Source organism: Pristiophorus japonicus, chromosome 3 (assembly GCF_044704955.1).
Source record: "Pristiophorus japonicus isolate sPriJap1 chromosome 3, sPriJap1.hap1, whole genome shotgun sequence".
Lineage (NCBI taxonomy): Eukaryota > Metazoa > Chordata > Chondrichthyes > Pristiophoridae > Pristiophorus > Pristiophorus japonicus.
The window spans coordinates 24,487,988-24,500,689 of NC_091979.1; the positions used below are offsets into that span (position 1 = coordinate 24,487,988).

General features: G+C 52.8%; 1 protein-coding gene across 1 annotated transcript in view; it reads right to left on the minus strand.

The window, feature by feature from the left end:
• The window catches only part of adcy5 (adenylate cyclase 5), a 531,201-nt gene that overhangs the window by 46,110 nt on the left and 472,389 nt on the right, over positions 1–12,702 (minus strand). Inside the window, exons 14-15 of the mRNA XM_070875264.1 lie at positions 6,815–6,979; positions 1,016–1,191 (exon numbers count right to left, since the gene is read on the minus strand). Of these exons, the coding sequence (XP_070731365.1) occupies positions 1,016–1,191; positions 6,815–6,979 (341 nt within the window). The remainder of the gene's footprint in view (positions 1–1,015; positions 1,192–6,814; positions 6,980–12,702) is intronic.

Sequence of the window (12,702 nt, forward strand, 5' to 3'; positions counted from 1 at the left end):
AATCACACTACACATTACCAGTTCATCCACTAGGCTCACAACTGCATACCTCATCGTGGATGAATTAGACCCAACTGGCTGGGGTTTTATTGAGTCTTGTGAACATCATGCGACTGGCTAAGCCACTCACAATGCAACAGGTCGACAACTATTTTAAATGATACTATTAACCAAGTTTCCCCCTTGTTAATAACTAGAAAATCTAACAAACCAAATTAAAATTTGGTCTACGGTTGTGATGATGCACTCCAGTCTCTCCGGTGCCCACCTGTCATGGAAAGCCACGAGCGTACCAGTGGACACCGTGTGCTCCATCTCCAGGGACACCCTGGCACGAACATAGCCGTGGAAGAGAGGCAGGCAGTCGGGCTGAACGACCCTTCGACCGCCCGCTGCCTGGACCAGTTAATGGCCATCTTGGCCAGGCCCAGGGGCAATCCTACGTGGAAACCTTCATACCCGCCCGCTCCCCTCCGCACAGGATGCCCAAAGATCAGGAGCAGGAGACTGAAGTGCAACCAGAATTTGAGGAGCAGCCCCTTCAAGTATTGTAAGAGGGGCTGCAACCTCACATATTCTATAAAAACATGGAACACGGACACCTCCAGATCCACATAAGAAATAGGAGCAGGAGTAGGCCATTTGGCCCCTCGAGCCTGCTCCGCCATTCAATAAGATCATGGCTGATCCGATCATGGACTCAGCTCCACTTCCCTGCCCGCTGCTCATAACCCTTCACTCCCTTATCGTTCAAAAATCTATCTATCTCCATCTTAAATATATTCAATGACCCAGCCTCCACAGCTCTCTGGGGCAGAGAATTCCACAGATTTATGACCCTCAAAACATACATTTCTCGATGTCGGGTCTGCCAACGTTGAGCAGGCCTGACAGGCATCTCAGTCCCAAATGGGCGACCCCTTATTATACAACTTTCTCAACTTGTCCTGTCATCTTCAATCTGCTTGAATTCAGATACCAGCCGGAAGGAAAGGGTTTGCAAGTGGCTACTCACAGAGTGTTGGCCATGACCAGTAGGTCTGCGTTGTCGAACAGCGTGACCCCGGGCACCTCCATCATTATGATGTAGACCAACTCAATGCTCAGCATGAGGACCAGCTTTCCGATGCTGCTGATCTGCAGGAACACAGCACAGGCCAGCAAGCTCAGCAACACACAGTAGGTGAAGTACTGCCCAAGAGAATGGAGACAAAAGGGATAAATTAGAATGGACCTCCTTGTCCAAAGAGGCAATCCTTCTCGTTCACCAGTCACGAACATGCCAAAATCTTGCTATCACCCCACCAGATTATTATCCTTCCCTTCAGCACCGGCAAGATTAATAATAATAAAGATATTTATTTTTATTGATATCAATTACAACAACTTTATATAGCGCCTTTAACATAGTAAAACGTCCCAAGGTGCTTCACAGCGGTGTTATAAGTCAAAACAAATAAATTTGACACTGAGCCACATAAGAAGAAATTATAGCAGATGACCAAAATTTGGTCAAAGAGCTAGGTCTTAAGAAGCATCTTAAAGGAACCTAAGGACTCATTCTAAGAATGGAAGCAAGTCTTCTCGATTCCGAGGGACTGTCTATGATGATGAGGTCTTAAGGAGCGTCTTAAAGGAAGAAAGAGAGGTAAGGAGGTGGAGAAGTTTAGGGAGGGAGTTCCAGAGCTTAGGGCCCAGGCAGCTGAAGGCACGGCCACCAATGGTTGAGTAATTATAATCAGGGATGCTCAAGAGGACAGAATTTGAGGAGCGCAGACATCTTGGCGGGGGAGGGGTGGTGGAGTGGGGAGGTGGGGGGGGTAGAGTTGTGAGGCTGAAAGAGATTACAGAGATAGGGAGGGGGCAAGGCCATGGAGGGATTTGTAAAGAAGGATGAGAATTTTGAAATCGAGGCGTTGCTTAACCGGGAGCCAATGTAGGTCAGCGACCACAGGGGTGATGGGTGATCGGGATTTTATGGTGTTAAAACATTGTCAAATGCTTCATACAATGAATCATAGAATCACAGAAATTTACAGCACAGAGGGAGGCCATTTGGCCCATCGTGTCCGTGCCGGCCGACAAAGAGCTATCGAGCATAATCCCGCTTTTCAGCTCCTCGTCCGTAGCCTTGTAGGTCACGGCATTTCAAGTGCATATCCAAGTACTTTTTAAAAGTGATGAGGGTTTCTGCCTTTACCATCCTTTCAGGCAGTGAGATCCAGACCCCCACCGCCCTCTGGGTGAAAAAGGTTCTCCTCAACTCCCCTCTAATCCTTCACCAATTACTTTAAATCTATGCCCCCTGGTTATTGACTCCTCTGCTAAGGGAAACGGGTCCTTGTTACCCACTCTATCTACGCCCCTCATAGTTTTATACATCTTTTATACGTAGTTCTCTAGCTGTAACATAACTAATGTTTTATTCAGTTCAAGCATAACCTCCTTGCTCTTGTATTCTATGCCACGGCTAATAAAGGCAAGTATCCCGTATGCCTTCTTAACCGCCTTAACTACCTGTCCTGCTACCTTCAGGGATCTGTGAACATGCCCGATATTCAGTTGCAGTAATCAATAATTCATAAAGGTTTACCATAACCTCCTTGCTTATGCACTCTCTGACTCTATGTATAAAGCCAAGCATCCCATGTGCTTTCTTTTAAACAGCTTTATCAACTTCATTTTACTAGAATTTAGATACCAAATAAAAGGAAAGGGTTTGTCAGTGGCTATTTTTTAAAAATTCATTCACGGGATGTGAACGTCGCTGGCAAGGCTGACATTTATTGCCCATCCCTTGAGAAGGTGGTGGTGAGCCGCCTTCTTGAACCGCTGCAGTCCCATGTGGTGAAGGTGCTCCCACAGTGCTGTTAGGGAGGGAGTCCCAGCGACAATGAGGGAACGGCCGATATATTTCCAAGTCAGGATGGTGTGTGACTTGGAGGGGAACTTGGAGGTGATGGTGTTCACGTGCGCCTACTGTCCTTGTCCTTCTAGGTGGTAGAGGTCGTGGGTTTGGGAGGTACTGTCGGAGAAGGCTAAAAGTCAAAAGGACTGTCGTGGGGAGAGCGATGTGACAACGCTCGTATTGCGTCTCCACCCAGGTCCAGCCTCCACAATCCCACCCACTCCAGGCATCGGTCACACATGTTAAAAATTTCCTGACACCAGTCCCAAGCTTGCCCCTTGTCCCGGTTTAAATTGAAGCAGTGCTCTTTTGCTTCACATTTAGTTCCTTTTCCACTTCTACAAACGTGGGCAGAGTTGTGCAACAGATCATCTCAGTCAAATAATGGATAAAAACAGAAGGATATAAAAGGGATAATTCTGCCTGCAAATAGCTAAGGGGGCTTGGGACATTGCGAGAAAATGGGAGAGGTGGAAAACCTGGAGATAAGGTGTGGCATAAAGACAGAACATCATACTCCCTTCCCAGGTGTTGAGCCTTTCAGCCTGTTGCAGGTTAGGAACCTGAGAACAGGAGGAGGCCATTCAGCCCCTCGAGCCTGCTCCACTATTCAAATAGGTCTTGCAAAGCCTTCGGCAGGATAGGCGCATCAATGTCAGTGTTCTCGCTCAGGCCAACATCCCCAGCATCGAAGCACTGACCACGCTCGACCAGCTCCGTTGGGCGGACCACATTGACCGCATGCCTGACACGAGACTCCCAAAACAATTGCTCTACTCGGAGCTCCTACACGGCAAGCGAGCCCCAGGTGGGCAGAGGAAACATTTCAAGGACACCCTCAAAGCCTCCTTGAAAAAGTGCAACATCCCCACCGGCACCTGGGAATCCCTGGCCTAAGACCACCCAAAGTGGAGGAGAAGCATCCGGGAAGGCGCCGAACACCTTGAGTCTCTTTGCCGGGAGCACGCGGAAGCCAAGCGCAAACAGCGGAAGGAGCGCACGGCAACCCAAGGACCCCACCCACCTCCCCCACCCCCCCTGCTTCAACCACTGTCTGCCGTCTGCCCCACCTGTGACAGAGACTGTAGGTCCCGCATTGATCTCTTCAGTTATGTATGTTAACTGGGCTTTACCTGCCACCGGACTGTCGGAGTCCTAATGGTCACTGGCAGACACGTGCAAACCGTGTATATAATGTCGGCAGCCATGTTGAATCCTCACTTTGAGAATAAATAAACTGGAGTCAGGTCATGCCTGAACTAACTCACCGTACTTAGCCTCCTGGAGCTATTCGCTACTTAACATCTTCAGTCACCTGAGAACTCATATTAATGTGGAAGCAAGTCATCCTCGACTCCGAGGGACTGCCTAATAAGAAGATCACGGCTGATCTGTATCTTAACCCCATTTACCTGCCTTTTCTCCCTATCCCTCGATACCCTCACCCAACAAAAATCTGTCAACCTCAGTCCTGAAAGCTCCAACTGTCCCCCAGCATCCACAGCCGTTTGGGGAGAGAGAGTTTGAGATTTTCACTACCCTTTGTGCAAAGAAATACTTCCTGATTTCACTCCTGAAAGGCCTAGCTCTAGTTTTAATGCCACGCCCCATTGTTCTGTACTCCCCCCACCAGAGGAAATAGTTTCTCTATCTAGCCTATCAAATAATTTAAAATTGAGTGGTAAATCAAGTTGAGTCGTATGACCTTCCCCCTGTAATGTATTTGCTTCGTGGGTTCTTTGCTTAAGAATTCACAGCAACACGTTGCTATTAAGAACTAGTTGGTTTATCAGCAAAGGGTTAACAATCACACTACACATTGCCAGTTCATCCACTAGGCTTTCAACCGCCTGCCTCAACTGGCTAGGGTTTTATTGAGTCTTGTGAACATCACGTGACTGGCTAAGCCACTCACAACTCAACAGGTCTACAGCTATTTTAGTTTACCTGTAAATCAAGTGCCCCCTCATTAAAGGGGCACCAAAACTGACAAATAAACAAATTAAACTTTCGACATTAAGTGATTCAAATTAAAATTTGGTTGCCGGGGGTGATGATGCACTCCAGTCTCTCCGGCGCCCACCTCTCGCGGAAGGCTGCGAGCGTACCGGTGGACACCGCGTGCTCCTTCTCCAGGGACACCCTGGCTCGGATGTAGCCGCGGATGAGAGGCAGGCAGTCAGGCTGAAGGCCCCCCTCGACCACCCACTGCCTGGACCGGCTGATGGCCCCCTTGGCCAGGCCCAGAAGCAGAGCTACGAGGAGGCCTTCCGACCTGCCCCTCCCCTCCGCACAGGGTGCCCAAAGATCAGGAGCGTGGGACTGAAGTGCAACCAGAATTTGAGGAGCAGCCCCTTCAAATAATGGAATAGGGGCTGCAACCTCACACATTCAATATATACGTGAAACACTGTCTACTCTAGAGCGCAGAAATTACAGGGACTGCTCTGTGCAACATCAACAGCTCTACAACTATTTTAGTTGTAAACTAATAATCAAGTGCCCCCTGATTAAATGGGGGGGGCACACTCCAAAAACTTTTCCAGTGCCCCCCCCCCCTTTTTTTTGTTTTTTGTTCTGTTTTTTTAGGGCAGTAAAAACACAAACTATACAAATGCCCCCTGGCTAGAAAGGGAGGCACTAAAACCGGCACAATAAACAAATTAAACTTTAGACAGACATCAAATTAAAATTTGGTTGCCGGGGGTGATGATGCACTCCAGTCCCTCCGGCGCCCACCTCTCGCGGAAGGTCGCGAGCGTACCGGTGGACACCGCGTGCTCCATCTCCAGGGACACCCTGGTTCGGATGTAACTGCGGATGAGAGGCAGGCAGTCAGGCTGAAGGCCCCCCTCGACCGCCCACTGCCTGGACCAGCTGATGGCCCCCTTGGCCGTGCCCAGGAGCAGGCCCACGAGGAGGCCTTCCGACCTGCCCCGCTCCCCTCCGCACAGGGTGCCCAAGGATCAGGAGTGTGGGACTGAAGTGCAACCAGAATTTGAGGAGCAGTCCCTTTAAATAATGGAATAGGGGCTGCAACCTCACACATTCAACACACACATGGAACACGGACTCTTCCAGACCGCAGAAATTACAGGTGTCAACAGCTCTACAACTATTTTGTAGGAAACAATTAAATCAAGTGACCCCTGATTAAAGGGGGGGGCGGGGACACCAAACACTTTGAAACAAGTGCCAACAACAAACCTGCGAGCATACTCACAGGGGCATACATTACACCCCCCACCACCGCCCCCTTCCTTCCTGCTAATTCGCCTACTCCTGTCTGGGTTTAGACGTATCTCTTACGGGACCATCTGCTGGGCTCAGCCAGATACCCCACCGGTCTCACATCAAACCACTTGCGGACCCCAGCTTGTAGACCAATTCTGGGCAGCACACTGCAGAGGAGGTTTACTAGAATGTTACCGGGGATGAGGTACCTCAGTTATGTGGAGAGGCTGGAGGAGCTGGGATTGTTCTCCTTTTGAGCAAAGAAGGTTAAGGGGAGATTTAATCGAGGTGTTCAAAGTTTTGAAGGGTTTTGCTCGAGTGGATGGTGAGAAACTGTTTTCACTGGCAGAAGGGTCGGTGAGCAGAGGACACAGATTTAAGATAATTGGGAAAAGAACCAGAGGAGGAGATGGGGAAAAATGTTTTTTTACACAGTGAGTTGTTGCAACCTGGAATGCGCTGCCTGGAAGGGCGGTGGAAGCAGACTCAATAGTAACTTTCAAAAGGGAATTGGATATGAACGTGTAAAGCAAACATTTGCAGGGCTACAGGGAAAGAGCAGGGGGAGTGGGATTGATTGGATCGCCCAAAGAGCCGGCACAGGCACGATGGGCCGAGTGGCCTCCTGCCATGCTGAAAGACTCTCTGATCCTGACTCAGACGATAAGGTACCTCAGGGAAGTTGCAGTAAGGTTCTTTGCCGCCGCAGAATCCTGTTTCTAAGTCCAGACTGTAGTTGGCGGAGGAATTGACAATGTGACACGCATTCACATTGCTTGGCGTGGTGTTGTACTCTTCAGCCACACAGCTGTGCAGATCCTGGGTGTTGCACACAAACTGCAGGGAAGGAAACAGAGTAAAGCGTCATAGAATTCTTTGTGCAGTTCATTTTGGCCTGCGACCCCCTCTGAGCTTTATTAGACATTTATTCGTTCGCGGGAGATGGGCGTCGTCAGCATTTATTGCCCATCCCTAATTGCCCGTGAGAAGGAGCCGCCATTTCAGAGGGCAGTAATGCATCAACCACGTTGGGTCTGGAGTCACATGTAGGCCAGACCGGGGTAAGGGCGTCAGATTTCCTTCCCTAAAGGACATTAGTGACCCAGATGGGTTTTTACAACAATCCGGTAGTCTCATGGTCACCATGACTGACCAGGCAACGACAACGAGATCCAACACCGCCTGCAGCGCGCCAGTGCAGCCTTCGGCCGCCTGAGGAAGAGAGTGTTTGAAGAACAGGCCCTCAAATCTGGCACCAAGCTCATGGTCTACAGGGCTGTAGTGATACCTGCCCTCCGGTATGGCTCAGAGACCTGGACCATGCACAGTAGACACCTCAAGTCGCTGGAGAAATACCACCAACGACGTCTCCGCAAGATCCTACAAATCCCCTGTGAGGACAGGCGCACCAACATTAGTGTTCTCGATCAGGCCAACATCCCCAGCATTGAAGCACTGGCCACACTTGATCAGCTCCGCTGGGCAGGCCACATTGTTCGCATTCCAGACACGAGACTCCCAAAGCAAGCGCTCTACTCGCAACTCCTTCACGGCAAACGAGTCAAAGGTGGGCAGAGGAAACGTTACAAGGACACCCTCAAAGCCTCCCTGATAAAGTGCAACATCCCCACTGACACCTGGGAGTCCCTGGCCAAAGACCGCCCTAAGTGGAGGAAGTGCATTCGGGAGGGTGCTGAGCACCTCGAGTCTCATTGCCGAGGGAATGCAGAATTTAAGCTCAGGCAGCGGAAGGAGTGTGCGACAAACAAGTCCCACCCTCCCTTTCCCTCAACGACTATCTGTCCCACCTGTGACAGGGACTGTGGTTCTCATATTGGACTGTTCAGCCACCTAAGGACTCATATTAAGAGTAGAAGCAAGTCTTCCTCGATTCCGAGGGACTGCCTATGATGATGGTAATGATGACTGACATTAGCTTTTTATTCCAGATTTTTTTATTAACTGAAATTTAAATAGCCCCCAGCTGCCGTGGTGGGATTTGAACTCATGTCATCGGATCATTAGTCCAGGCCTCTGTGACATAACCACTATGCTACCTTACTCGATTTTCTGCCCAGGTTGTCTCCTCTCTTGTCCTCTTCCTCCTTTCCCTGTTGGGGTACAGTTCCACAGCCCCCACGGTAGCCCCGTGCTAGCTGACCCAAGGGGTTGTCTTTCACCCATGAGCCCAAAACACTGAGGGGGGGAGAAATTTGTCTGGATAGCCGAAGGGGCGCTAAAGGGCTTGCAGCCATGAGCGCTGGAATTAGCGCCGCTCGGCAAATTTGGTACCGGCAGCACTGAGGAGCGTCGTCTGGGAGCGTAGTGCTGGTGTACAGCGTCCCCGGTTTTGACACAGATTGGTTTGCGCTGAACCATTAGTGACCCACGGTGACCCCGCCAGATAAAGCTGGCATGCAGCGCTGCCCCCGGGCGCCAAATGAAGGAATGACTGCACGAGGTAAGTGTGATTAATATATTTTTTTGCAATTTTCTTTATTTGGGGTGAGTAATGTAGAGGGAATGTTTTTTGTGTTTTTTGTTCTATTCTTTATTTTTGCAGGGAGGCCTCTCTTAGGGTGTTATGAAGCCGACTCTTTAGCACGGGAATATTCAGTTGCTCACCCGGCCTCATCATCATAGGCAGTCCCTCAAAATTGATGACTTGCTTCCACTCTAAAAGTGAGTTCTCAGGTGACTGAACAGTCCAAAATGATAATCACAGTCTCTGTCGCAGGTGGGACAGACGGTGGTTGAGGGAAAGGGTGGGTGGGGAGCCTGGTTTGCCGCACGCTCCTTCCGCTATCAGTGTTTGGTTTCTGCATGCTCTCGGCGATGAGACTCGAGGTGCTCAGCACCCTCCCGGATGCTCTTCCTCCACTTAGGGCGGTCTTTGCCCAGGGTCTCCCAGGTGTTGGTGGGGATGTTGCACTTTATCAGGGAGGTTTTGAGGGTGTCCTTGAAACGTTTTCTCCATCCACCTGGGGCTCGCTTGTCATGTAGGAGTTCCGAGTAGAGCGCTTGCTTTGGGAGTCTTGTGTCAGGCATGTGGACAATGTGGCCCACCCAATGGAGCTGGTCGAGTGTGGTCAGTGCTTCGATGCTGGGGATGTTGGACCCAGCCTAGCGCCCGAAAGGAAGTGTGGAACGCTTCCCTTTGTGGCTGCCGTCGGTGACAATTTTCCGGCGCTAAATTTACCGTCCTACCGACACTAGCGCCTTAAAAACTCTCCAACCGAATTTCCGGCCCTGAGTGTTGGTCAGCTAGTCAACTGTGCACAGCTCGACCCTGATCCTCATCTAACATCCATACACACGTGCACAGCAGGAATCCTTGAACAGCGATCGGGAGCAAGAACCTTGACCAATCGTAACGCCCCCAAGTTAACTTTCTTATATTTTATTCACTCTCGGGATGTGGGCATTGCTGGTCAGGCCGACATCTATTGCCCATCCCGAGTACTATCGGGTGGCTCGCTAGGCCACTTCAGGGGGTGGTTAAGTGTCAACCACATTGGTGGGGAACTGGAGTCACATACAGGAACATAAGAAATAGGAGCAGGAGTAGGCCATGCAGCCCCTCGAGCCTGCTCCACCATTCAATGAGATCATGGCTGAACTTCGACCTCAACTTTCCCGTCTGATTCCCACATCCCTTAAGAGTCCAAAAATCTATTGATTTTTGTAGGCCAGACCGGGTAAGGGTGGATGGTTTCCTTGCCAAGGTGGATGCAGAGAGGATGTTTCCACTGATAGGGGAGACTAAAGCTAGGGGGCATAATCTTAGAATAAGGGGTCGCCCATTTAAAACCGAGATGAGGAGGAATTTCTTCTCTCAGAGGGTTGTAAATCTGTGGAATTCGCTGCCTCAGAGAGCTGTGGAAGCTGGGTCATTGAATAAGTTTAAGACAGAGATAGACAGTTTCTTAACCGATAAAGGAATAAGGGGTTCTGGGGAGCGGGCAGGGAAGTGGAGCTGAGTCCATGATCGGATCAGCCATGATCTTATTGAATGGCGGAGCAGGTTCGAGGGGCCGTATGGCCTACTCCTGCTCCTATTTCTTATGTTCTCATGTTTTTCACTACAGGACACAAGTGAACCAGTTGATTCGGAGTGGTTGAGGCGAATAGCAGAGATGCATTTAAGGGGAAGCTGGATAAGCACATGAGGGAGAAAGGAATAGAATGTTATGCCAAAAGGGGGAGATGAAGAAGGGAGTGGGAGGAGGCTCATATGGAACGTAAACAGCGGCACGGACCCGTTGGGCCGAATGGCCGGTTTCTGTTCAGTACATTCTGTGTAACTCCGTAGAATATATGTCATTGAGTTTTTACAACAATCACACAGCTTCATGGTCACCTGGAATGATACCAACTTTATATTTGAATTGAACTTCTCAAAGGGCCATGGTGAGATTTTGAACTCCAGGCTGCAATCTTAGACCAGCAACAGAAGCACTACACACTAAGAGAGCAAGGCGGAGGTGAAAAATGGTCAGCCCTGTTACCGAGACCAGAGAGCTCCACACTGCTCCACAGAAAGAAAAAGACTTGGATTTATATAGCGCCTTTCACAACCACCAGACGTCTCAAAGCACTTTACAGCCAACGAAGTACTTTTGGAGTGTAGTCACTGTTGTAATGTGGGAAACGCGGCAGCCATTTTGCGCACAGCAAGCTCCCACAAACACCAATGTGATAGTGACTAGATAATCTGTTTTTGTTATGTTGATTGAGGGATAAATATTGGCCCCGGACACCCTGCTTTTTTTCAAAGTAGTGCCATGGGATCTTTTACGTCTACCTGAGAGGACAGACGGGGCCTCGGTTTAACGTCTCATCCAAAAGACGGCACCTCCGACAGTGCAGCACTCTCTCAGCACTGCACTAGGAATGTCAGCCTAGATTTTTATGTGCTCAAGTCCCTGGAATGGGACTTGAACCCATGACCTTCATGACTCAGAGGCAAGTGTGCTACCCACGATACTCCAGGATATCTTTAGTGACCAGCCAGCCAGCTTGGTTCATTGATGGAACCTGGAGGTGATCTCCGAACCAGTGACCTAACTGGCAGTTACCTACTCCGAACTGGTAAACTCTATTATTTTAATTGGTTAAACTCCAACTTGGGGTGAGTTTCCAAACTTTGACTACTGCTAATCTGCATCTAAGCCCCCTGGGCTTTGGTAAATGGGGTGTGTACCTTTGGAGAGAGAGTGAGGAGGGGGTGGAGTTCGAAAAATGGGGGGAGGAGGGAGGGGGGGGGAGAGAGAGGAGGGGGGGGAGAGGAGGGGGGGGGAGGGGAGGGGGAGGGGGAGGGGGGGGGAGGAGGGGGGGGGGGGAGGGGGGGGGAGGGGGGGGAGAGGGAGAGGGGAGAGGGGGGAGGGAGGGGGGGAGGGGGAGGGAGGGGGGGAGGGAGGGGGAGGGGGGGGAGGGGGGGGGGGGAGAGGGGGAGGAGGGGGGGGAGAGGAGGGGGGGGGAGGGAGGGGGGAGGGGAGGGGGGGGAGGAGGGGGGGGGAGGGGGAGGGAGGGGGGAGGGGGAGGGAGGGAGGGGGGGAGGGGGAGGGAGGGAGGGGGGAGGGGGAGGGGAGGGGGAGAGGGGGGAGGGGGGGGGAAGGGGGAGAGGGGGGGAGGGGAGGGGGGGGGAGAGGGGGGAGGGGGGGGGGAGAGGGGGAGGGGGGGGGAGAGGGGGAGAGGGGGGGGGAGAGGGGGAGAGGGGGGGGGGAGGGGGGGGGAGGGAGGGAGGGGGGAGGGGAGGGGGGGGAGGGAGGGAGGGGAGGGAGGGGGGGGAGAGAGGGAGGGAGGGGGGGAGAGAGGGAGGGGGGGGAGGGAGGGAGGGGGGGGAGGGGAGGGGGGGAGGGGGGGAGGGGGGGGAGGGAGGGAGGGGGGGGAGGGGGAGGGAGGGGGGGGGAGGGAGGGAGGGGGGAGGGGGGAGGGAGGGAGGGAGGGGGGAGGGAGGGAGGGGGGAGGGAGGGGAGGGAGGGAGGGGGGGAGGGGGAGGGAGGGGGGGGGGAGGGAGGGAGGGGGGGGAGGGAGGGAGGGGAGGGAGGGAGGGGGGGAGGGAGGGGGGGGAGGAGGGGGGGGGGAGGAGAGGGAGGGAGGGGAGGAGAGGGGAGGAGAGGGAGGGAGGGGAGGAGAGGGAGGGAGGGGAGGAGAGGGAGGGAGGGGAGGAGAGGGAGGGAGGGGAGGAGAGGGAGGGAGGGGAGGAGAGGGAGGGAGGGGAGGAGAGGGAGGGGAGGAGAAGGAGGGAGGGGAGGAGAGGGAGGGAGGGGAGGAGAGGGAGGGAGAGGAGGAGAGGGAGGGAGAGGAGGAGAGGGAGGGAGGGGTGAGGAGGAGGGAGGGAGGGAGGGGAGGGAGGGAGGGGAGGGAGGGAGGGGGGAGGGGGAGGGAGGGAGGAGCGAGGGAGGGAGGGGGGGAGGGGGAGAGGGAGGAGGGGGAGGGGAGGGAGGGAGGGAGGGAGGGAGGGAGGGGAGGGTGGGAGGTCGGGCGGGGAGGCGAGGAGGGGAGGGGAGGGAGAGGGGAGGAGGGGAGGAGTGGCGGGGAGTGGTGAGGCGTGGGAG